We start from the raw sequence: 25,078 nt of genomic DNA on the forward strand, positions 1-25,078 counted from the left end.
CCGCCACGTTCACCCGCGTCCGCGCCTGCACTGCTCGCCGTGGTAGGCCGTGGTGAAGCAGTCATGCCCATGCGCTGCTCTACGCCTCTACCGTCCGGCTCTCCAATGATTTGGGACGGGAATCCCTCGTGAGTCAGGACAAGCCCTACGCGACGCGCACGAGTCCTGTGTGCTGCGAAGCACCGGTATCTTTCTGAATCTGGCCTCGCCGCCGCACGCGGGAGATGGTGATCTCACACCGTCGCACGTCGTGAGCACTGGGCGCGTCGTACTCCCCCTCTCCCTATCTCCGTCTCCCTCGCGCCAGCCTCGTGCCGCTCGGCGCCACCGACCGGGGCCCGGTGCCGCCGTAAATGCTGGGAGCGAGCGTCGGTGGCGGTGGCGGGCGCGGGGGCCGTACGGTACGACCGTCGTCTCACTTTGCGATCCGGTCGGCAGCCAGCTGCGCGATCTCGTACTCCGGTTGGCTGGCTGGCCGCTGGTCGCTGCCGCGCCCGAGTGGAAAAAAGCTGATCCGCCGCACGACACCGATCGGCGGTGCTGGATGAGGCGGTAGCGGCACAGGTCCTCCTGGCGACCCCGCTCGAGCTCTTCCAAAAATCCGATGCGGCGCGTTGACCCGAGGTGACTTGCGTAGTTGCGTCGGTGGCGAGCGCATGCTGTGCGGAGAGCCAGAGCGGGGCTACTTCAAGATCGAAGCAGATAAATAGCGGTCCCGTTTGGCTGCTAGAATTTTAGAAAATTAGGTGTATAGTCCGCGCGCTGCTAGTATTGAAAATTCAAAAAATTTGTATGTCATTATATTTTTACTTAAAGATTATACTATTTTTTACCATACATCATCTTGTTCATTATCGTAAATTATATCCTATTATTGGTTATAACAATTCAAATATGATCTACCTATAATAACAATTTGATTTGTTGAGTTTTAATAATATTATGCATATAATTATTCTTATTTTTATTTTATTTTGATTGATTGTTGTTAGCTTTAGTTTTTATTAATTAATAGTATATGTTTGTAACTGATACATAGCTAAATGATATTTTATATTTAATTTTTCATAATGACATTGGTTGGTAATTTTTAATTAGGCACAGTGGTATTTTAGGCTAATTTTTATTATAATGGGTAATTTGTATTTTTTTTATTTTTCTCCGATTAACGTGAGAATTTCTAGGCCTTGAAAACTAACGTGGAGGCTCCATTTGTTGGCCAAATAATAAGATAATAGATTAACACTTTGACAGTTAATTACAGTGTCAAATAAAACCAGTTTACAAAAACTAACTCTAGAACCTCTGCACCAGGAGCCTAGGAACTCTGAAGAATATAACGAGACCTTTGACCGCATAATTAGATGATGGTTACTGTAGTATCACTGTAGCCAATCATTAATTAATTACCATCATTTGATTCGTCATGAAAAGTTATACCTATCCCTAAAAAGATTTTGCAAATAGACTTGGCTCTTGTTTAGTTGCATCCAAAATCCCAAAACTTTAAGATTCACCATCACATCGAATCTTTGAATGCATGCATGAAGTATTAAATGTAGCTAAATAAAATAACTAATTACACAGTTTGTTTGTAATTTGCAAAACGAATCTTTTGAACCTAGTTAACACATGATCGAATAATAATTACCAAATACAAACGAAAGTGCTATAATACTAAAATTCCAAAAATTCTTGTAACTAAACATGGGCTTCATCTACCCATGCATGCGAGAATTATTTCTCGACTTGCGTGTTCTAATAAGTAATTCTGGAACGAACCAAACAGGGCTCCTGCTCCACGAGCCTGCACCCTGCAGTCAAAGTGGCTCTGTGTGCGCTTGAAAGTCGAAACCGTGAGGCATGGCCGCCATGCCTCCTTATTACTTACCGCGAGCTCCTGCGCCCTCCATGAATCATCAATGGAGATATGGCCGGGGCTGGCAACGTACCATGGACGGCCGGCGCCCGGCACGGGCGTATGCGCGCCTCGCGAGGTCCATCTCTCCCGTGAGCAGTCGTCAGCAGCACACGACACACGCCTCTCGTCTCTGCCACGCCGTGCCGCGCCGGGATGTTGGTACGAGGAGAGGAGAACAGGAGCGCGCAGCTAGCATGACGAGTCCCACCCCATGATTCGGGTGTGCGACCTGGGACTGGAGAGCTCCGTAAGCAGCAAATCCTTTTATGCATCGGCGGTGCCCAGCTGGGGGAGCTGGGCGTTGTGTGGGGGGTTCCGGCAGCAGCGCTTTGTGGGCGTGATGAGCTCACCATCTGTTTCTCCACTCCAGTCTCCACACATGGATCCGCTGCTTGCAAGACCAATCGGGCATTTGGATCATCGATCGACGGTGCACAGCTCTCACGGTCCGCCAGGTGCTCACGTCGAATCTGCGTGGTTACATATGAGAGACAGCAACACCAAATTGACAGAGGATGCGTGGATCCACAAACCATCGTCATGGTCAACGAACCGGAACCCAACCATAAACAAAGTCCAAATTCCAGTGCTTCCTTCTTTCAAAAAAAAATCCAGTGCTTCCCCCGTCATGGCGTCATCGGCATCAAGATCACGCTGGAGCGTCGCGGGCAAGGTCTTAATCTTAACCAAGCGTCATTTCACCGACCTGGTTGGCGGCCAAGCTGACAGCACCGGTAACAATTCTTTATCAGGCTCCTCTTCGTCTTCCTTCCCTGGAAGATCCAGCTGTAATTAGACCTGCCTCACTGGTGGTACACTGTGCGGCCATACTGTATGCCCGCAACCATAAACAAGCCAATTCAGTTAAGCGCGCCATTAACAATCGCCTCGAGGTCCTCGGCTCAAATCTAACACCATTTATTAGCTTTTATTCTATTCCTCTACAAAAGAACCCCCCCATCCCGCTGACCGCGCGGCCCCACCGGCCCGGCGGTCTTCAGTCAGGCCCACACTGGCTGCGCCCAGCGTCCCCCTCTCCACGCGTATAAACCCCAGCTCACCCCGCCGCGCCACGGCTTCCTCCGGACGCCAGCCGCGAGCGCCCGAGCGCAGCCAGGTGTCTCGCCCCGCCCGCCCGCCCGCCTCCGGCCGACGGCCGGCCAATGCGACTTGCGGACGGAGCCCGCGCCGCCGCAGCAGGAACGTGACGCGATCGATGGTGGCGAGGTGCGCGCACGCCGACGCCGGCGGGTTCCGGCTCTGGCCGATCTTCTCGGCCGCCGCGCTGCGGAGGAAGGTGCTCGAGGTCCTCACGTGCGGCGGCGGCGGCGCGGATGGGGGTGGATCCTGCCGCGGGCGGACGCCGTACCGGTCGCCGCAGCGGATGCCGAGGCCGCGCCCGCGCTCGGACAGGCTCGCGGAGCTGCTCAGGGCGGAAGAGCCCTCCGAGTGCGGCGGCGGCGGCGACGAAGACGAGGCCGACGCGGCGGCCAGGAAGGTGGAGGCGCTCGAGGAGCTCAAGGGCGTCGTGGGGGCGCTCCAGGGCGCCGGGGGCGGCGCGTGCATGTCCCGCGTCGAGGCGGCGGCGGCCGTCCGGAGGAAAGCCAAGGACGACGCCGCCGCGAGGGAGATGCTCGCGATGCTCGGCGCCATCCCGCCGCTCGTCGCGATGCTGGACGAGGGCGGCGGCGGCGGGGAGGAGGTCACGAACGCCGCGCTGTACGCGCTGCTCAACCTGGGGATCGGCAACGACACGTGAGTCTCGCGCGTTTTCCTTCTCGCGCTCCTCTGTTTCCTCCGCTTCGTGATCAGATCTGGGTGTATTTGGTTGGTTTCTGAGTCGTCGGAGTTGGTTGCTGCGATTCCCAGGAACAAGGCGGCGATCGTGCAGGCCGGCGCCGTGCACAAGATGCTCCGCATTGCGGAGGGCGGCGCGTCCGCCGCGCTCACGGAGGCCGTCGTCGCCAACTTTCTCTGCCTCAGCGCGCTCGACGCCAACAAGCCCGTCATCGGCGCGTCCGGCGCCGCCCCGTTCCTCGTGCGCGCTTTCCAGGGCGCGTGCGACACCGAGCAGGCGCGCCACGACGCGCTGCGCGCGCTCCTGAACCTCTCCATCGCGCCCGCCAACGCGCCGCACCTGCTGGCGGCCGGGCTCGCGCCGGCGCTGGTGGCGTCCGTCGGGGACGCGCCCGTCACAGACCGCGCGCTCGCCGCGCTCTGCAACCTCGTGGCGGCCTGCCCGGAGGGCCGCCGCGCGGTGAGCCGCGCGCCCGACACGGTGCCGTCCCTCGTCGACGTGCTCAACTGGGCCGACGAGCCCGGGTGCCAGGAGAAGGCGGCCTACGTGCTGATGGTCCTGGCGCACCGGAGCTACGGCGACCGCGCGGCCATGGCCGAGGCCGGCGCCACGTCCGCGCTCCTGGAGCTCACGCTCGTCGGCACGGCGCTGGCGCAGAAGCGCGCGTCCAGGATCCTGGAGATCCTACGCGCCGACAAGGGCAAGCAGGTGGCCGGCGACGCCTCGGGCGTCGTGGCGACGGTGTCGGCCCCGCAGGAGCGCGGGTGCCGCGGGGAGGAGGCGGTGGACGGGGAGCCCGCGGACGCCTGCATGAGCGCGGAGAAGCGCGCCGTGAGGCAGCTGGTGCAGCAGAGCCTGCAGAGCAACATGCGCCGCATCGTGCGCCGCGCGCGGCTGCCGCAGGACCTCGCGCCGGCGTCGGCTGAGAGCCTCAAGGCGCTCACGGCCTCCTCAACCTCCAAGAGCCTGCCGTTCTAGGAGCCAAGCCCCCACCGGAACAGAAAACACAGGTAAAAATCGAACCACTGCGCTGACGCCGTCCCTTCACAACCGCACAACGCCAGTAACTTCAGCTAGTACACAGCATTTGAGCATGTCGTTGCATCTTCAGTTGATCGCTGCTCAATCAACACTGATCTAGCATTTTGTCTGCCATTACAGTCACTGACTGAATCGTTGTCTCATTGTCTCACAAACGGCTACTACTAAACAAGCGGTCTAATCAGCCATGGAAATTTACATTTGTCCCTTCCAAACACGTTCCACAAAGGCTGTATTTAGATCAAAAGTGAAGCTGTAGCACTTTTCGTTTGTATGTGGTAAATATTGTCTTATCATAGGCTAACTAGGCTTAAAAGATTTATCTCGCAACGTACATCCAAACTGTGCAATAAATTGTTTTGTTTATCCACATTTAGTGTTCCATGCATGTGTTATTTGCTATATTTAATATTTCGATGTGATTTTGATGTGACGGAAAGTTTGGAGTAACTAAACACAGCCAAGGCCGTGTTTGGTTGCGCTCTGTAAAGTTTTTGAAAAAAACATCTTTCTATATTTGAAGTACTAAATATAGACTATTCACAAAAATAATTACAGAACTGTAAATCGCGAGGCGAATCTAATGAGTCTAATTAATCCATCATTAGAGGTTGTTTACTGTAGCATTAATGTAGCAATTTAGCATCTAATTACAGTCTAATTAGGTTCATTAGATTCGTCTCGCCATTTACAGACAGCAGTCGCAATGCGTTTTTTATTTCGTATAGATTTAAGTCTCCATACAGGTGCCGGAAAAAAAATTTGGAATTTGGAAGTTTGCAACCAAACAGGGGGTAAACCTACCAAACACAATTTTCTCAGTTTGTTTAATCTTTGACCACTCTACCACTACCAGCAAGTACAAGGAGTTTAGCTTTGGAACTGTCCTAAACTGCAACATCAGCCATTTCCCACCTTGGAAACCGGTTTGCAAGCAAGAAGGTCAAGAAGCTCTCTTCATTATCTTCTCCTCCTCGGCAGCATCGGTCAGCGCCTCGCTTTGCCTCGACCTCGGGTGCTGCCATGGCCATTAACAGCTGCTTGTTGCTTTGGCGCTGTTTAGATCAAAAACCCGTAAATTTCGTAAAAAAAACATCACATCGAATATTTCGACACATGCATAAAGTACTAAATAAAGTCTATTTAAAAAACGTTTTGTATGGATGGACTGTAAATCGCGAGACGAATCTAATGAGACTACTTAATCTATGATTTGCAACAGTGATGCTACAATAATCATCCGCTAATTATGAATTAATCATAGATTAATTAGCATCATTAGATTCGTCTCGCGATTTATAACCCATCTGTGCAAAAAATTTTGTAAATAGACTTTATTTAGTATTTCAAATTAGTAAGATTCAATCGCAAAATTTTTTGCTTTTCATCTAAACAAGCCGACAAGTTACAACTAATCCACTGTCAGTACCCCTGTTCGCTTCTCCTGCAAGCCAGCTCTCGAACCCATGGAATAGTTTATGCTACGATTATTCTACTATCTCCTGCTGATGGAGACCACGGCTCCTAGAACTGTACCAGCGCTGCCTGATGATGGGCCAGACAGTAAAAAATTCTCTCTGAACCCGTCTTTTTTTTTTCTTGCAGTCAGGAGATTGATAAGGAGGAGACTTTGCTGCACTCCGCACTGCATCCCATTGCATGCGTCGGAGACCGGGAATCTTTGGAGCTCCTGCAGAGCGGAGTGATTAGAAGATGGGCTAATCTAAGCACTTTATTTATCGGCTGCTCGCTTGCTCGTCGCCTCTTTTCTCGTGCCTGCTGATGGAGACCACGTGCTCGAATGGATCGATTCGAATTCAGATGCCGGACAGGACCCCAAAGCTTTGAGATGTTGTTCTCCTGATTGGTTTTTTTCTTCTCCTTTTGTTAATCGCTTCGACTGTTCTTCTTTCGCTTTTGTATATGGGAATAGGTTAAGTAGTCTAGTCATACTACTACATCTAGTGGTCAGTGCGTCAGCGTTGCTCTTTTAGATGTGTGCACATGTTCTCGTGTTGGGGTGTGTGATAACGTAGTGGGGAGTTTTAGAAGAACTAGGAAGAGGTTGTAGAAGTTTTCATATCTTAATGCTGGCTCATTCATTCATCATTTCGTCTTTGCCGACCTGAAAACGGATACCTGCTTCAGCTTTCGTCATGTGTTGTGTTGCGTTGTGCATTTTTAGGTTGAAGCCTCAGAGGCTCAGACCGTTATCATGACGTACGGCAGCTGCAGCTTGCCCTAACAAGGGTCGAGTGCTGATTTCAACCTGCTTTATCTTACCCAACTACTCCCTCTGTTTTTTTTTATATGACACCGTTGACTTTTTTAACTTTGATCAATATTATTTAATTAATCAGTTAGTTAAATGATGTGAAATGAGTACCTTTACGTCTGTTATCAAGAGTCTCTTAAATCTAATTTGAAGATTTGGCTATTTGCATAAATATTTGTAGAAAAGTCGAATAGTCAAAGGAAGAAAAAAATCAATGGTGTCATATATTTAAAAACGGAGGGATTCAAAAAAAGAAAAACCTATGAACCCGTAAGAGTGTTTTGGGAGTCATACTGCTTCATTAGGTTTTTGGAAGCAATTGTAAGACACGCGGACAACTTGAGTGAGGGTATCATAGCCTCATAGGGTTTGCCGTGGAGACGACTTGAGAGAGGGTATTTGATTTGGGGAAAGAGGTGGTCCATACTCTTCACACTCCTCAGTCCACTTTAGTCATGATCCTACTGGTATCTTGGACGGTGCTCGGTTTTTAACCTGGGGAAAAATAGTTAAACCAACCGGTTAATCTCTGGTGTTGTCAAGACACTGTTGACAAACAGAAGACGACACGCGCGCGCACAAACTGTACAGCCTAAACACGCTCGCGCGGCCCATGCTCTGGTTCTTACACTCTTACTAGCTAGCCAGGAGCGAGTAGTAGTGATCGTCATGTGGTGTGCGTGATGAATGATTAAAGGGGTGGGTGATCGGGTAGCCTCGACGACAGGACCAGACTCCAGAGAGGCTCTCACCGTCTCTCTCTCACACACAGACACACCGGAAAGAAAAGAAGATGCTGCCGCGATGGCTGAGTAATAATAATGCGGTATCGCCCGGGCGCGGCCTGCCGGCCCTGCCTCCCTCAATCCTCCTACTGTTCCGTTCCGCACTGCCGCTCACATGGTCCTGCGTGCGAGCGGATCGGCAGAACTTTCTAAAAAAAGGCCATGTTTAGTTCGAGCTAAAATTTTTTTGCGTTGAAATTTTGCTAATTTGAAGTATTAAATAAAATCTATTTACAAAACTTTTTGCACAGATGGATTGTAAATCACGAGACGAATCTAATGATGCTAATTAACTCATGATTAATCAATAATTAGCAGATAATTACTGTAGCATCACTATTGTAAATCATGGATTAAGTAGGCTCATTAGATTCGTCTCGCGATTTACAACTCATCTATACAAAAAAAAATTATAAATAAATTTCATTTAATACTCCATTCATGTGTCGAAACATTCGATGTGACTGTTTTTTTAGGTTTACGGAGTTTACGAGTAAAGATCTAAATATGGCCTTATTATAAAAAAAACAAGAACATGACGTATAACCAACTGGAAGCGCAGAGCTGTGTTTTTGTTGAAGCGAGGACGATCGAACGTAACGGCCGATCGAGGCTAGCAAAGGCAGATCGCCGGAAGATTTGAGCATGGAGTTCGTTGTCCCCTCCACTCCCCAGCAGTACCCTATGCCCGGCAGATCGTGGTGGACGCCAGTGAGATCTTGCGCCCTCGCTCGCTGTCGCTGTAGGCTGTAGCTAGCTTTGGATTGGGACGGGACGTCCTGGTTGTACGCGTAGGGCCGTAGGTGCGGACGGACGGGGCCAACCCGGCCCGGCCGTCCGGGAGCTAGCGCGCTCAAGCAGTGCAGCAATCATGGACCGCGGCGGTAGGCACGTGCGGTCGGTGCAGTTGGTGGGCACTGCCGCGGTGGAGTGGACAGTGGAGGTGGAGCCGTCGGAATCCCGGGCGACGCGGCGAGGGGACGGGGGGCTAGCGCCGATGGATCCAGCCGGCTCGCGGGGAGGAGATGCAGGGGGCCAGCTATAGATGCCGTTCGGGCCGCCCGGCCCTAGCACGAGCCCGGCCTGGCCCGCTCTTAGCCGTGCCGTGCCTGGCCCGGCCCAATAAAGTCGGGCTGTGCCGTGCCAGCACACGAGCTCTACCAGCGGCCCAAGCACGAGCCTGCGGGCCTGTTTCGTACCGGGCCAGCCCGCTGGAGCCCGGCACTGCAGCCCAGGCCGGGCCGCCCGAAGCCCCTAGTTCAAATACAGATCACAAATCACCCAATTATAGCAAAAAAAATCACAGATCAAAGCCCAAAGCCCTACTCCAAATTTAACAAGCAATTCAAAAAAAATCACAGATCACAGCCAGCCACACACAGTCACACACAGAGACATATAACAAAATATCACTTAACTGATAAGTGATAACACAATTATAGAGTTGTTTTAACACTTGATCTATGTGATCAAGTGTTGCTGCCTCATTAAAAACCTTCCTAGGTAAAACTCACCCTTGTGAGAAACCCTAGGAAGGGAAAAAGAGTACAGCCCAACTCTATAATTGTTCAAAATTACATCACATTGTTCAAGTTCAGCAGACTCATTAGTACATTACAAACAGAAGATCAAATTGCAAAACATTACAGCTGACTTGGTGATGCTGCTGGCCTCTTGTCTAGGCCCAGCCTTGCCCCTTGCATTCACTTCTCATGACTAGCTATTGGCAGGGGCAGACCTAGCAAATACAGACAATAGAAGAATCAATGATCATGATTTAACTCATTTCCATGTGAACTTGTGAAGTACTTACTCATTTCCAGCAATCTGCCCTTCAGCATTGTCCTTGATGCCAAACTTTAACTCCAAATCTCGCGTCAACTTCTCGACATCATACTGCGCCCTTGCATCAACAGCTTCCCAGTCCTTGACGCAGGTCAAGTACTCCACATTATGAGGCGCCAAGCGTCGTCGACGCTCCTCGATCACCCTGCCAGTGAGACTAAAGCAAGATTCCGAAGAGACAGTAGAAACTGGAACAGACATAACATCTTTTGCTAGTATGGACAGAATGGGATATGTCAGTTTGTGCTCATGCCACCAAATTATTGTGTCAAAATCATCATCAAAGCAGGTGATAGTATCGCTGTCCAAGTAGGAAGCTAACTCTGAAACAAGAGGCACAGATACAACAGCAGATGTAGATACAAGAGCAGGAGAAGAGGGACTTGTACCAGCAGCTCCATATATCTTACCCCAAGTATTTTTTTTTCTTACCAGATGATCCTGATATGTTGGAGGGCCTCTGCAACCTAACTGCACCATACTTGTTTTCATACTTGTTATATAATTTGTACAGTTCAGCTCTTACCTCAGTGAAGTAATTAGAATAATCAACACCAACAGCTTGAGAAAGAAGCTGGAGAACATTATGAAATCCTCTAATCTTGGCCCTTGGATCCAAAACAAAAGCAAAGGAATACAAAAGAGGGATGTTTTGCCAATACTTGAGGAACTTCAGTTTCATAGGAGTCAGAATGCTCATGAGCAAAGGATTAGTCTCTCTGGCATGCAAATGACAAGCAATTTTAAGGATATGATGCAGCATCAGAGGACTAGTTGGATAATAAACACCAGACAAAGCAACAGTTGATTCATAAAAAATTCCAAGAAACTCCATGATTTTCTGAGCAACAGCCCAATGACCTTCACTGAGTAGTGGCTAGGGCTGGAAACGAGCCGAGCCGAGCCAGGCTTGGCTCGGCTCGGTGCGGCTCGGTGGGTGGACGAGCCGAGCCTGGCTCGGCTCGGTCCTTTGGCGAGCTCATTCAGTAGGCTCGGCTCGGCTCGAAGGAGGCTCGCGAGCCAGCTCGAGCCGGCTCGCGAGCCGGGGCACAGCAGTTGCCGCCGGCCAGCGACCGGGCAGCACGCGCGACGGCGCGCGGCCGAGCTGCAGCGGCGCATGGCCGGGCGGAGCGGTGGCGGCGAGGGAGGGGGAGGTAGGACGCACCCACGCCTGCGGCCGTGCTCCGCCCACGCAGCGAGCGCCATGGCCGTCGAGAGGATGGGGAGCAGGAAGGAGAGGAGAGTGAGGGCGGAGAGGGAGGGAGGGGGCGGAGGGCCGGCGTTGACCCGCCAGGGCAGCGAGGGAGAGAAGGGAGGGGGGCGCCGGCGTGGACCCGTGGCAGTCGGCTTCGCCCGCGCAGGGGAGGAGAAGACGGCGGCGGGGAGGAGAAGACGGCGGCGCCCGCGAATCGAAGATGGCCGGCTTTGGGGGAGAAGGCCGCCCACGCCCGCGGCCGTGCTCCCCACGCCGCCGTCCGCCCGTCCCCTACTGCTCCGCGCGCCGCAGCGAGCTCCGTGCACGCCGTCCTTGCTTATCCGCCGCTGCCATGAGCACCGCCGCACGCCGCACGCCACGAGCCGCGAGCTTCACCGGGGAGGCTCCGCCGTTGGAGGGTAGGGGCGGCGGCCGGCGGGCAGCGGGCCGGCGGCCGCCGGCCCGGAGGGCCGGAGTGGGGGCGAGGGCGGCGGCCGGCGGGGACCGGCACTCCGGAGTCCGGCAGGGCGGCAGCCGGCAGGGGACGGCGGGCTGGTGGCGGCGGCGGCGCGGCGCGTCCTGCCTCCTGGCTACTGGGTGGATGGGCCTATGAGGCCGCTGGGTGGATGGGCTGCTGGGTGGATGGGCCGGCCTACTACTGGGTTGGCCCAGCTCGCGAGCCGGCTCACGAGCTGAAGCGAGCCGGCTCGGCTCGGCTCGCTGTTTGGACGAGCCTAATATCTGGGCTCGGCTCGGCTCGTTCAAGGCTCGTGAGCTGCTCCGAGCCGAGCCGAGCTGCACCGAGCCCGAGCCAGCTCACGAGCCTCGAGCTTTTTTTCCAGCCCTAGTAGTGGCTCACCATTAAACAAACCATAATTAGCAGCAATAAAGGTCGAGAAAGTGCCCTTGTATGGTATGAGATGCTTGAGCATGAGATAGGTAGAGTTCCATCTCACATCCATATCCAAACCAAACTTGCGAGGTTTAACCCCGTTAACAATGCAATAGTTATGAAATTCACCAATGCGTTGGTTAGAAGAGTTCAAATAAGAGATTGTAGTTCTAAAAGCCTCAAGATAAGACTTGATCCTTTTCAAACCAGATTTGACAATGAGATTTATAATGTGACATGCGCATCGCTGGTGCAAGAGTCCACAGAATGCATTGCCATTTTCTCTGTTAACATTGTCAAGTGGTGCTGGATCAGGACCAAGATAACCAACAAACTTAGGAATGAGCCTTGACATAGCTCTGGAATTAGAAGAAGCATTATCAAGGGTCACAGCAAAGATCTTATCTGTCAAATCAAACTCATGAACAACAGATTCAACACGTTCAGCAATGTTAACACCATTATGTGAGCTATCAATGAGCCTAAGCCCAATGACTCTCTTCTCTAACTCCCAATCAGCAGAAACAAAATGAGCAACCACACTAAGATAGTCTTGCTTAGTATTGCGCGACCAAATGTCAGAAGTGAGGCAAACAGATGTAACAGAACACAAGCTATCAATTAGAGAAGTACGACGCTCAAGAAAGTATTTTTCCAAATCTCTAGTAGTGGTCTGTCTAGAGACTCTAAAAAAACAAGGATTGTGAGCACGCTGAATGTACTCCTCAAATGCTTCATAACCAAAACCAAGAGGCAAATCAAGTCTAGAAATCAACCGGTACACTCTCTCCGAGCAACATCGGGTTTGTATTTCCAACCAGTGACTGAACCATCACCATTGAACTGGATGCGGGACTGCACTAAAGCAGCATGCTTAGCTTTCTTGACGCATTGCGCCTGGTGACAGAGCAGATGTCCAGTACCAGAAGCAGATCGAGCAGACAGAACATGATTACAGTGGCGGCACTTGGCAGCGATTCGGACCTGCTTGCCAGAGGGCAAGGTCTCAAAGATCGGCTCGAAGTCGTTCCAGGCACCAGACCTGGCACGCTTCAGCACGATGTTGTTGGCAGTAGAAGCAGTAGGCGTCGAGGCCGGCGTCTGAGTCGCCAACGCGCCGACGCCATCACCTCCAGCACCAGCGCCGGCATCATCAGGGGCATCGACATTGATCGGAGCAACACTGCTACCGAACAATGCCTCAGCATCGGCAGTTAGGTCGTCGTCGTCGTCCGCGGGCAGGCCATATGCCCTGAGGTCATCGTTGACGGTGTACTCCTCCATGTCGTCCATCACGACGACCTCAGGGTGCAGCCCACCTTCGCATCAACCCTCGGCGGCTGCGTTCCTCAACGGCCGGCGGCCCCGAGTGCATGAGACCTACACAAGAGACAAGACGGAGATGAAAGACGAGGGTTAGGGGTAGGGAAAAGAATGGAGATGGAAGACGAGGGTTAGGGTTAGGGTTACGAGACCTGCGCAGCCGGAGCCCAGAGCCGTAGAGAGAAGAGACAACGACGGCGAGACGACAAAGACTACTGCGAACTCCGGCCAGGATTGGAGCGAGCCAGCGAGGTGTGTAGGAGGCTAGGAGCGCGAGATCTCTCACCGGAGCGACGGAACCAGAGATCTACTCATAGGAGACGGAAGGGAAGACGACAAGCCGGCGCCGGAAACGGGTGCGGCCGTGCGGGTCGCCGCTCACCGGCCGGAATGGAATGGGGGCTAGGGTTACGGGCGGGGAGCGGAGCGGAGCGGCGGTGGGATCCAGGCGACGGGGGGCGCGAGGCGTGGCTGCGACCCGCCAGGAAATGGAATGGGGGCTAGGGTTACGGGCGGGGGGAGCCGCGGGCGGGTGAGTAATATACTCCTGCCCCGGTGCCCCCTCCCCTGGCCAGCTGGGCTGCGCCGGCCGGCCGCCGGCTGGAGTCACTGGGCCACTACCGGGCCGGCCTGGTAACTCCGTTTCCAGGCCGTGCCGGCCTAGGCACGGGCACGGGACACGGGCCGTGCCAGCCCGGGCACGAAATGGACCGGGCCGGGCCAAAAAAACGGTCTTCCGGGCGGGCCATCGGGTCACGGGCTGCATGGCCAACTATAGGGCCAGCCGCCGGGGACACTGGTCACCTCCACCGGCATGCATCCGTGCGTCGCAGTAGCAGTCAGGGTTAACCAAACCGGTCGGAACCGGCCCAGTTTCGGTTTGGGCCGGTACGAAATCGACCCAAATTTAAAATTCAAATTCAAATTCAAAAAAATGAAAAATTCCTAAAAATACTTCAAGGTGCGACGAATTTAATGGAGTCAAATTTTCTAAAAAATTCGTCCATTTAGTATAATTTGCGGGCATATGAAGTTAAATCAAAAAAGAAAAAAAAAATAGGCCGGTCCATTAAGGCCCACCGCATATGGCGACCGGTAAACCGGTCAAACCGGACGGTAAACAGTCAAACCGAGAAACCACTTTTAAACCGTCAGATTTTTTGGTTAAAACACCGGTAACCGGTCAGACCGGACCGGTAAACCGATCAAACCGGTCGGTATACCGGTCGGAACCGATTACACATGTGCTTTTAAATTTGGATTTGAATTCAACCGGTTTCCACCGGTTTTCGGTCAAACCGGTCCAGTAAACCACTACCTGAGGGCGGCGGTTTGATCGGACCAGTCGGTTTTGTAAACCCTGGTAGCAGTAGGAGACCGGGATTCTTGGTGCGCGTAGTCACTCGTTTGTCCACCGCGCACGGCCGCACGGGATCGTCATATCCTCACCGTCCCTACGTCTTCTGGCCGGCCGCTGGGTGTCGATCGCCTGGGCCCGGTGGTGTCTGGCGTCCCGGTCGCCTTTGCCCTTGGTAGGTTGGCCCTGTAAAACAAGGGTGCTTGGCGCCGCCGTGCAGAAACTACCGTTCTGACAATCTGACTACGGGAGTGCGGTGTCCGCAAAATTTATGCTCCAGCCATCGTGCTGGGTCCGGGCGCCTCCTATGGATGGCAACGGGCACAGTTTACCTGCGTGCCCGCGGGTAAAAACCCGCTAGGGTGAGGATACGGGTTTCAATTTACACCCACGGGTATGGGTATGGGTTTCAATTTGTGCCCGCGGGTACAAATATGGCGGGCACAGAAATGTCTTACCCGTGCCCGTGAACCCACGAACCCGCTTCAAGTCCCTGACATGTGGACCTCGTGTATTAAATATATAATGGGGAAGCATCAAGTTTTCTAGGGTTGCTTCTGTTTCACTCCTCCCCCACGCTTCCAGCCACCTCCCAGGCCCTCCCCACCGCCGCCGCCCCTCCGATCTGCCCTGCGCCGCCGCCCCTCCAGTCCTTCCCACCGTCGCCGCCCCACTGCCGCCGCCCCTCCGGTCCTCCCAACTGTCGCTGCCCCTCTGGCCCTACCCCGCTGCTCTGGCCCTCCCCGCCGCCGCCGCCCCTGTGGCCCTCCCGAGGGCCGCCGCCAGCTGCCCGACGACGCGACCCCGATTCGACGACGCGACCCTGATTCGACCCCGTCCGCATCTCCCTCGTTCCCCGAGGCCCCGAGTCCCCGACCGCCCGATCTCCGTCTCTAGCTCTCCGGCGGTTTGCGACTCCGCATCTCCGACCCCCGTCTCCGCCTCCGGTCGCTCGGTCCGCCCTCGTCTCGAGCTCCTCCAAGCCGCCGCCGCCGGCCCGCTCTTCGGCGTCCGGCCACCCTCCATGCCGCCACCGCTGCCAGCCCGCCCTCCAAGCCTGCACCGCTTGCCCGCCCCCCAGGCCCCCAGGCTAGGCGCGGTCGCGAGGAGGAGGTGAGCAGGGAGCGGTCGCTAGCGCCTGAGCCCTGCCGTCCGCCGCCCCTATGGATCTCTAAGGTATTGCGGGTATGCGGGTACCCGATACCCGCGGGTGATGGGTACGGGCATAGCATTTCACCCGTCGCGGGTCACGGGTGCGGGTACGGGTTTGAGGGTAGCTTTGCGGGTGCGGGTCTGTATATTCCTTACCCGCGGGTAATGTGCCCGTTGCCATCCATAGCGCCTCCTAGCCTAAGAGCAACTCCAGCCCACTCTCTGTTTGAACTCTTACTTTATTTTTAGGAGTTTTTGGAGGAATTTCTACTCCAACAAAGCTCCTAAATTGACTCATATTTTGAGTAGGTTCTCAAACAACAGTCTCAAGCTCCTAGGAAAGGAGGCCCCCATCCTCCCTCCCATCCATCCCATCGGCCCGACGCCTCCCCGCCCCGCGCCGCCGGCGCCGGCCGCCACCTCGTCGCCCTCAGCCGGCCAGGCACGCCTCCACCCCGCCGCCCTCAGCCTGCCGGCTGCCGGCCGCTGGTCCTGGCCGGCTGGCCCTCTCCCCTCCCACTAGTTACTGCAGGCGTGATCTGCCGCGCACAGCGCTGCGTGGCACATGGACATGGCGCCCTCGCTCGCCATAATATATTCCGTCCCGTCCACCGGCTCCCCTCCGCTTAAAGATGGCAACGGGCAGCAAAAACCCGCGTACCCGCGGGCACCAGACCCGGTGGGCAAGGATACGGGTGCGAGAGTCTGTCCGCGGGCACGGATTCGGGTACGATCCTAAACCCGTCGGGCATCAGCTAACGGGCAAGAAAAATGTCTACCCGTACCCGCAAACCCGCACACCATTATCTGACATGTGGGTCCACAATTCCTTTCCTCCGATCCCCTGCATCCTTCCTTCCCCGTGAATCCTTCCGCCGCCAGCTTATCCAATCCAATTTCAGCCCCCCACGCCGCCTCCTCTAGATCTGAGCAGTCCTGCCTCTCCGCCATGGCTCCACCACCCCACGCCTCCTCAGCTCCGCCACCTCTCGGTCTCCACCACCCCCACACCCATGCCTCTTCCAGTCCTTCGGACTCTGCTGTCGCCCGCTTCCTCTGCGGCTCCCAACCTCCTCCAGTCTCAGCCACCCCAACGCCGGTCCCCACCGTCCTCGACACTCGTCGCGCTCGCACACCGACCGTCATCCTTGTCGCCCCCACGCTGATTCGCGCGGTTGCGCCGTCCTCGTCGCCCACACACCGGCCGTCGTCCTCGTCGCTCGCGTGCCGACCGGCCTCGCCGCACACATGCCAGCAGCCGGCGGCTGTCCTCATCACCTCCACGCCGTCCTCAACTCTTCATGCCGCCGGCTGCCGTCCTCCTCACCACCCTCCCACCGACTGTCATCTCAGTGACCTCGCTGCCCTCCAATCCAGTCGGCCCGCTGTCTCCGCCACCATCTTCATGCCAGCTCGCCGCCCTCCTCCAGATCTGGCGGGCACACGGGCATGCCCGCGGGCAAGGCATACCTTCAGATGGCGGGCGCGGGCACCGATTGCCGCTCGTGGTGGGTGGCGGGCGCGGGTGCGGGTACGAGATTTTTCTCGCGGGTGCGTGTCCGAGCCGCGTGTATCCGCAGGCAAAATACCCGTTGCCATCTTTACCTCCGTGCACTCCACTGCCCCGCACGCCCCTGCCACATGCCGGGCCTCGCCGTCCAGCGGTGGTTCCTCAGCTGAAGCGACCGGGTTCGCTTTGCGTTTCCTGCGCGGCACTGCGAGCCTGCGATGCTGGCTCTGCGACGGGGCCGGTGGTGACTCGCTGAGACAGCTTGCGATCCCGCGACCGCGGCGGGATGGGCAGGGCGGGCAAGTGGCTCCGGAGCTTCCTGCCGGGCAGGAGGGGCAAGGCCGGGGCGGCGGACCCCGCGGACCTGGCGCTGGCGCTGCCGGGGACGGGGACGACCACGACCACGACGACGCCGGCGTCCACGCCGGGGGCCAAGGAGAAGAGGCGGTGGAGCTTCCGCCGCCCGGCGGCGGCGTCGCCCGCCAAGGACGCGCAGGGCGGCCGGCTCGCGCACTACAGGTCCCTGGAGCCGCGGGTGCTGGACCCAGACCAGCACGCCGTCGCCGTGGCCATCGCCACGGCGGCCGCGGCCGAGGCGGCCATGGCGGCCAAGCATGCCACCGCGGCCATCGTCAGGCTCTCATCGTCCGCGCCGGGGTCCAAGCGCACCGTCATCGGCATCGACGAGGCCGCCGCCATCAAGATCCAGGCCGTCTTCAGGACTGTAACATTGCATATTCATTTGCTCAGGATATTTGGTCAAGAAATTCAGAAAGTTCAGATTGTTAACTCTGAATGGTAGCCAACTCTGTGACCTGTTCAAGCAATGTTGTGTTTGATCTGAAAATACTGCAAGTTCAGCACCACATTGGAGAATGCATTTCTGAACATTTCTGAATGCATTTTTTTATCTCATCTGGAGAATGCATTTGTGCTGAAACCAGACAGCAGGACTGCAGAATAGAACACTTCATTGCACTGTAGTTGGCAGAATGGAACACTTCGGGCCTGTTTGGTTCCAAATTTTTTTTCAGAAGTCCCTATCACATCAAAAGGAATCTCACTATTTTATAATATTAAATAAAATCTGTTTATAAATGTTTTTTGACAGCTGAGTGCTTTTTCGCGAGACGAATCTAATGAGCCTAATTAATTCATAATTTGCTACAGTAACCGTTCGCTAATCATGGATTAAGATATCTCATTAGATTCGTCTCGCAGTTTAGCCCTAGGGTTCTGTAGTTAGTTTTATAATTAACATTTATTTAATACTTCTAAATACTAAAAAGTCCCTAGGACTTTTTTTAAGTCTCTATTCCAAAACACCTCCTTCATTTGTCTGAACAATGTTGTCTAGTGTCTGGAAAGAAAATTAATATAGCAATCCTGTCTGCAAGATGAACAAATTTAGTGTAGGCTGCAGACTTGAGATAAACATCACACAGCTATGACATTCTGTTCTGCTGATATTGTAACTTAAGAACTTTGTTCTTTCCTCTCTTTTTTTTTTGTTTAATGCAAATGTGTTCCCTGGGTGGTTCATTCAGCAAAGTCATACAGATGTCCACACTTATACACTTTGTGCTGACATCAATTATTCGGTTGCATTTTCTAAAATGCTGCACTGCATAAAGTATGCCATTGTGTGCCCTCCAAACAATTTCAGAGTTGTGCCTACAGCTTCCCAGTACCATTATTACCATACCTGCACTGCACCCAGATCTGTGTATATAATCAAGCAGAGTAGCATTGTCTGAATATATAATTCAGCATGCCTAAAGGCATTCAGAGAAATTGTTGGTAAAAAATACAGACCAAACCATGTGGGATATGTAAGGAGTGCACAGAATAACACAGACCAAATTCAGTTCTGTTCAGCCTGTAGCTCAAAAGAATGACAGCAAGAATACATGCTACAAGAGTACAAGTAGAACAGAAATGCTTTGACAATTTCTCTGCAGTTACAGTAGGGAAGCTACCCCCAAGAATTTGAAGAACAGTGAGCATGCTCCTAATGAGAGAAACCTGTCTAACCACTCCTGCAGTGTTTATGCAGAGAAGATGTTCATCTATGCCTGCAATTGGCTCAACCCTTTCTTGTGAAACTGATCCGATTCAATGCAGCCGCACGCCCCGGCTCCTCGGCAGAAGTGTCAAAGCGGAAGCGGGAAGCTCCTAGCGCCTAGCACCACCCGCGCACTGCTCAGAGGAAGGCAGAGGCAGGCACAGGCAGCGTCGCACTGCCCCGACGTGTTGAGCTAAGACGCGTAAAGACAAGGGAGGGGATGAGCAGATGGCGCACCGGGGTTCTTGCCGGAGACGAAGGCAAAGACGGCGTGGAAGTCGCGCTCGGAGAGGGGGCCGCGGGTGAGCAGCGTGTAATGCCCCGTGGCCGTGATCGAGATCACGACGTGAGAAACCACAAGAGGAAGAGCAAATTCGGGGTTGGGAACCGGCGGATGACCCGGTCTCCCGAAGAACACGGAGTTCTTATCTCAGATTCAGAATGAGTCTGTTGCTTACACGGCAAGGGGTATTATCCCTCTCATGCCGATCCTGACCCGTAGGTCCCACACACGCGAAACACACTCTCCCGCTAAACAAACCCATAGCGCGGGTGAGCAACGCTACCGCGCGCGCACGGCCGGCGAGGAGCTCCGGCCTGGGGCGGGCTCCGGCCGGCGCGACCGCAGCGCTGGACGGCGGAGGGCGGGCGTGGATGGCGATGGCGCCGGGCGAGCGCGCGGCCCACTGGAATAGAGTCTCATTTGCAGGCCAGCTGGAGTCGAGGCTTATTTTGGGCTCTCGTTTATTGCATGCCGGCTCCTAGTAGGGGTTTTATTTTTCAGGCCGGGCTGGAGATGCTCTAACGCGGATGGCATCGTCGTGCCAGCCTGCTGATCAGCAGCAGGTCAGCAGAGAACGTGTCCGGCGAGAAACCGACGCAGCTCCCGTCGTACCGTACGCCGCCGCCAAGGACGGGACGGATCCTGGCGCGCACCGTTGGAGGGCCTTTACGCTACGCCTGCCCATGCTGCCGGGCTGGAGGGCCGGTCGGGCGTGCGCACCAGCATCCATCAGGAACTCAGGATGATGCGCACGTCCAGTCCGGGGTTGCACCTCGACGCTCGCGTCGCATTGATCGGCGCCTGCCTCTCCGCTTTTGTGCCAAGCAAAGCTTTGCTTCTCCCAGTCGTCCCAGCCACTCAGCCAGCATGGGTTGCTGCTGTCTGCTGACTTGCTGTTGTTGGAGGGCGGGGGACGCGCGGGCGGCCGGGAGACTGGAGAGGAGAGAGGAATGCCAGCACCCTCGACCGCCAGCGCTCATCGCTTCGGCTGGTATCTTCTCGGCGGTCAACTGGCCTTGGCCGTGTGTTTGGTTAAGGCTGTAAAAAATTTCGCGAATTTTTTTTAGTTTTTTGACCACTAATTTAGAATGGCACAAATAAAACTTGCCATTCTAGAAGAAAAATAGTAACACTTTAACTGTTAGTTACAATATCAAATAAAGTCAGTTTATAAAACCAACTTTAAAACCCCGCACTAGGAACCCTGAAGATTCTAATGAGGCCTTTGACCGTGTGATTTGAGAATGGTTACTGTAGCACAACTATAGTTAATCGTCGATTAATTACCGTCATTAGATTCGTCACGAAAAGTTATACCTATTCTTGAAAAAAATTTATAAATAGACTTCATTTAATTCTTCATGTGGAGGTTAGAAGAGCCATTCTAGAATCTCTAGAACGAGAACCAAACGAGGACAGTATCATTCGGGGTTCCCCGGTTCCCCCCTTCTAATACCTTTCTTATTTTATTTTAACTTGTACAGATAATGTCGAGTGCGTATACACGGCTACACGCACGCTTCTTTATATACTTTGACCTCGTGAAAGTTGATGTTACAAATAGCAACAGAGATATATTTGTGTTACTTTATGACCTGCTGAATTCTACACGGGGAGGATGGCTTCAGAGCAGAATCAACTAAAGACGTCAGAATGGAGTAACGAAGCATGAAGCTGTCTGTACATGCTCGAGAACGACACAATGCTTGTTCAGAATTGTTAAGATTTGTTCATGCTCATGCTTAATTTAAGATTTGTTACCAAAGCGGTACCCCAGACAGTGTGTTCATATATACTTATACATATGACATGTCATAGAAGGACAACTGCAGACAAACACCAATACAGCACTCTCAGTTCTCATCATGACCTCTACTCTAGAGCCCTCTTGAACTGCTGGCAAAACTTTCTTCGCCCGTCGTCCAAGACATTCTCTCGTGTCACCAGATGCGGCACTGTATTCACAAATCTTCAGTCGCGTCTTCTATTTCCTGGCCACAAAGTAACGAGACTAAAAAACTGATGGAGTCACTTCCTAATTGGAGGAATGGAGGTGCTCATGTGCCACTCCGACAAGCAAACAAGGCCATATTTGAGCAACCACCGACAATATCTCTGCAACTTAGTTTTTACTGAAAGCACCAAAAATATTTTTCACACAGTTCGGTACTTAAAGCTTTCAACTGATAAGAGAAACAACATTTCAGAACAAAGGCAGGCAAGGGAAAATCAGCACTGACCTGCAACCAAAACCTGCCAGAGCCGTTCCTGGATAATGATCTGCTACTGAAGAAATCAAGACATTTAACAGTGGAAATCAGGAGGCACGGTTTCTTCTGTGAAGTATTCTTTCCTCACAGTCTCAGAATCGCAAAATCTCACCTGACAACAATATCAATAGAGGGTAAGGTTACCTGTATCATTTGATGAAAAGCTCTGATGGAGGAGGGAGAGAGCATACCAGGGAGGCATATGATCTCAAAAGAGGTTTAACAACCTGCCACATTGGTTGAAAAACAAATGGAGCATCTACAAAAAGAACTTGGCCAAGCTGCTTCGGATAGTAATAGTAGAAAACATCAATCTGGGAATGGAACATTAATTGCAATGCATGCACAAAAAAAAAACGTGTTTACATGTTAACATTAGCTGGAGCATACAGAAAGAAATCCATTTGTGAATTACTCCATTTGATAAACATCATTTATGTCTTTCTGAACTGATGTGCCTTTTATGCAGAAAAGTTTCTTGTTTTATTCATCAGGAATTACTTCTTGCAACAGATGTATACATTACATGAATCACTAACGCGCACCACTGCCCTCTTTTGAAATCCTTTTATATCATCAGAAATCAAAGTAAGCATGCATACCTCCATAGTCTAAACAGCAAAAATGGTAATCAGGGATGCTTAGTTAAGTCTATAAGCTATCAACTTACCAAAAACTTTAAGAACTGGAGATCACCATTTTCAACACGGAAGCCTCGCAGATCAAAGATTCCAAGTATATTCTCTTCCCCTGAGGGAAGTCTGTTTATTGCTTTCTCGACCAAATAGGCACATAGCTTCTCATTTTCAACTGGATCTTGTGTCTGCAGTAGCGTATTCAGAATATTTGTTGAGAATAAAATGCATATAAACTACAGGAAGTATCAGTATGTTACAAGTCAGAAGATACTACAGCTAGCTAAGCCAAGTGGTTTTGGAGCCAATATGAAAAAAAAATCCTGATAGTTTACCATATCATACTGCTGTCCTTTGTTTTTTGTGCTATTTTAACAACTGGAAACAATTCAACCACTATCCTTATTAAGCATTTCAAAATCAAGATTGGGAACAAAAGAAGCGCACCGAAGGAAAATGTTTGGCTGCTATTACAACTAGCACAGGTCTGCCATCAATGTCCAAAGAATCATGTACATATGCCTTGCCAGTTTGGTACAAGCCTTTCACTGATTCTTCAGATAATTCTGATACACCAAAGTCCTGACGCCATTTCTAATGCAGATGTAAGAAAGCTTAAGGTATAAAATGCATAAATAAATTTTTCACATGTCAGGCGTTTAATGAGTTTGCTAGGCTTTCCATGACATTGCAAAACATAAATACTGAGGTGTCAAGGGTATCATTTCAGATCAAAATTAATATTGGAACAAATCCAGGTTCAAAGGCCGACGATGGGAAACCCGTGTAACAAAGATAAGTGATAACAAGCAAATAAATTGGAACATGAGTATCAAAATTTGACAAGTCCGTATAAGTAGAAGAGATGAAGATTGTATGGTCAACTGTGCCTAGTTCCTATCCTTTGTGTAAGAAGCTGCTAAGTCCAAAGAAATAAATTGGGCTTGGGAAATTGTAATCTATCCTTCGTTTTCTCTCTAAAATACATACTAATCTTTAAATTTCTCTCTGTATCTCTGAGAAAATTATCCAAACACATCATTCCTATAATTTTCCTACTTCTTTCATTTCTTTGTTTTTCTCTTACATTCCTATCTATCATTTGCCAATTCCAGTGCTTTCCATTTTTCTGTGTTATAATCATTCCTAAAGGGAATAAATAGTTATAGTTCAGCTGTGCCAGTCTTAGTGCATCTTGAGCTGTGCCAATTCCGGTGCTATTTGTTACTTTCAGTGAATTGACCGTCGGAACTCGGCACAGCTCAAGATGCACTAATGACTCAAAAAAATAACAAATGTGCAAAATGTTTACACAATGATTGGAAATCTGAATTCATAGAAGTTGCTTGGGAAAGCCTGCCCCCAGTTAATCAGTTGCTTTTGTTCAAATGTTACAAGCTGCTGCTGACTAAAAGAATCATCTACAGAAAAATGTACCACACTTTCAGAACCCAGTATCATGGATAATGGATATAGCAGGCACAGGTTCAAGCACACAGAAAAGCTAAGATGAGAACTGCAGTGAAAGAGAACCATAAATGTTTGATGTTTCTGCGGAACATAATTCATAGGATACAATGGCCTTGGTGAGCTTGGAGACAGCTTCGTCGACGGAGAACTTGCGGTCCTTCAAGAACCAGAGGATCATGTCGTCATCGTCCCTCCCGTTCCTGCCCGTGGGGAGGCCCGGGTGCTCCCTCGCCAGCCGTTCTTTCACCTCCACGACAAGCTTCGCTCGCACGCGATACAGTTCAACCAACGCCAGATAAACAGGTCAACCAATAGTCTCAGCCACACACCCCATCCCACTGCTGATGACACCGATCAGCGCAGCAGCGGGGTGAGGGGGATCAGGAAATCTTCGGAGTGTCAAGAGGCGAGTGGGGCAGCGTGGTGCCTGCGGACGGACGCACCGGGTTGCACTTGGTTACCTTGGAGGTGGAGGCGGCACCACCGGCCCCCGGCGTGGCGGCGCGGCGGCAGCGCACCGCGCTCCTGGCGAGGCTCCGGGAGAGCGGAGGCGCCCGGACGACGGAGCGGAAGGAGCAGGAGGCGGCCATCTTCCGCCGGGATCCCGAGTTTTTGGGACCCTGCGACGCCGGATTGTGGGGGACCGGGAGCAGCCGGATCGACGGAAGAGGGGAAGCGCAAGGCCAACGCCCCAGCGCGTCCTCTCCCTATCCTGTCCGTCCTCGGCCGTACGCTGAGGCCCAACCGCCCAACTGACGGCGGCGGCTCGATGGCGCGTCGTGTACGTCCAGGAGCGCCGGAGGAGGGCGCGCGACGCCGGAGACCGTCCATTTCCTCGATCGACTGTCGTCTTTTATCCCTTTTTTTTGTAACTTGCTCTTTCATTACCTAGGCTCTATCATCTGTTTCTCAACTACTTAGCAACTTCTTGCCCTAACCAGATGCATGCAAGTCCTTATCTTTGCCAATACCACACCACTCTATTTCAGTTTATCTCATACATGATCCTCAATGGCGTGCAAATTGATTCGTTTCACTAGACATCTACTGTGTGAGAAAAGGAGGAGCAACATTGTTTTTTTTTAGGGTGGAGGAGCAGCATTGTTGACAACTTGACATTGACCAACAGGGGTGTAGAGCTGGTATAGGTTTGGGCTAATTTTTTTTGAGAGGGGGTTCAGCACCCCAGAACTAAATGTTTATAAAAGAGTTACACACGCCATCAGGCGGATCAGAAAACCAGACATACCGGCCAATAGAA

The 25,078-nt window shown here is 52.5% G+C and overlaps 3 protein-coding genes across 7 annotated transcripts; 2 read left to right on the top strand and 1 right to left on the bottom strand.

Annotated features, from left to right (window-relative positions):
- The first annotated feature begins 3,137 nt into the window (after positions 1-3,137).
- LOC120660665 (U-box domain-containing protein 45-like) lies at positions 3,138-6,869 on the top strand. Of its 2 annotated transcripts, XM_039939280.1 has the most exons (3): positions 3,138-3,676; positions 3,791-4,729; positions 6,366-6,869. In XM_039939280.1, the coding sequence occupies exons 1-2, from the start codon at positions 3,138-3,140 to the stop codon at positions 4,695-4,697; spliced, it is 1,446 nt and encodes a 481-aa protein (XP_039795214.1). In that variant the 3' UTR covers positions 4,698-4,729; positions 6,366-6,869. The 2 variants fall into 2 exon arrangements, with proteins under 2 accessions (XP_039795214.1, XP_039795213.1); XM_039939279.1 differs by lacking the exon at positions 6,366-6,869 and having other exon boundaries at positions 3,791-4,962.
- Positions 6,870-17,169: 10,300 nt separating this feature from the next.
- On the top strand, positions 17,170-18,640 carry LOC120660666. The gene is made up of 2 exons (XM_039939281.1): positions 17,170-18,094; positions 18,424-18,640. The coding sequence occupies exon 1, from the start codon at positions 17,381-17,383 to the stop codon at positions 17,894-17,896; it is 516 nt and encodes a 171-aa protein (XP_039795215.1). The 5' UTR covers positions 17,170-17,380; the 3' UTR covers positions 17,897-18,094; positions 18,424-18,640.
- Positions 18,641-21,164: 2,524 nt separating this feature from the next.
- Positions 21,165-24,608, bottom strand: LOC120660667 (motile sperm domain-containing protein 2-like). Of its 4 annotated transcripts, none has more exons than XR_005669690.1 (7): positions 24,279-24,605; positions 23,924-24,076; positions 22,795-22,941; positions 22,383-22,535; positions 21,904-22,026; positions 21,683-21,824; positions 21,165-21,433 (listed from the first exon to the last, which is right to left on the bottom strand). XR_005669690.1 is itself a non-coding variant. In XM_039939282.1 (6 exons), the coding sequence occupies exons 1-6, from the start codon at positions 24,405-24,407 to the stop codon at positions 21,747-21,749; spliced, it is 783 nt and encodes a 260-aa protein (XP_039795216.1). In that variant the 5' UTR covers positions 24,408-24,608; the 3' UTR covers positions 21,682-21,746. The 4 variants fall into 4 exon arrangements, 1 of the variants encoding a protein (XP_039795216.1); XR_005669692.1 differs by having other exon boundaries at positions 21,176-21,426; positions 24,279-24,608; XR_005669691.1 differs by having other exon boundaries at positions 21,176-21,574; positions 24,279-24,608.
- Positions 24,609-25,078: the final 470 nt, after the last annotated feature.

This window comes from Panicum virgatum, chromosome 2N (assembly GCF_016808335.1).
Source record: "Panicum virgatum strain AP13 chromosome 2N, P.virgatum_v5, whole genome shotgun sequence".
Lineage (NCBI taxonomy): Eukaryota > Viridiplantae > Streptophyta > Magnoliopsida > Poales > Poaceae > Panicum > Panicum virgatum.

Coding starts and splice junctions, on each gene's coding strand:
- LOC120660665 (XM_039939280.1), top strand. CDS start 3,138: ATGGTGGCGAGGTGCGCGCACGCCGACGCCGGCGGGTTCCGGCTCTGG. Junction 3,677..3,790: donor CTGGGGATCGGCAACGACAC/GTGAGTCTCGCG, acceptor TGCGATTCCCAG/GAACAAGGCGGCGATCGTGC.
- LOC120660666 (XM_039939281.1), top strand. CDS start 17,381: ATGGGCAGGGCGGGCAAGTGGCTCCGGAGCTTCCTGCCGGGCAGGAGG.
- LOC120660667 (XM_039939282.1), bottom strand. CDS start 24,407: ATGGCCGCCTCCTGCTCCTTCCGCTCCGTCGTCCGGGCGCCTCCGCTC. Junction 24,077..24,278: donor GTGCCGCCTCCACCTCCAAG/GTAACCAAGTGC, acceptor GTGCGAGCGAAG/CTTGTCGTGGAGGTGAAAGA. Junction 22,942..23,923: donor CCAAGCTCACCAAGGCCATT/GTATCCTATGAA, acceptor CATCTGCATTAG/AAATGGCGTCAGGACTTTGG.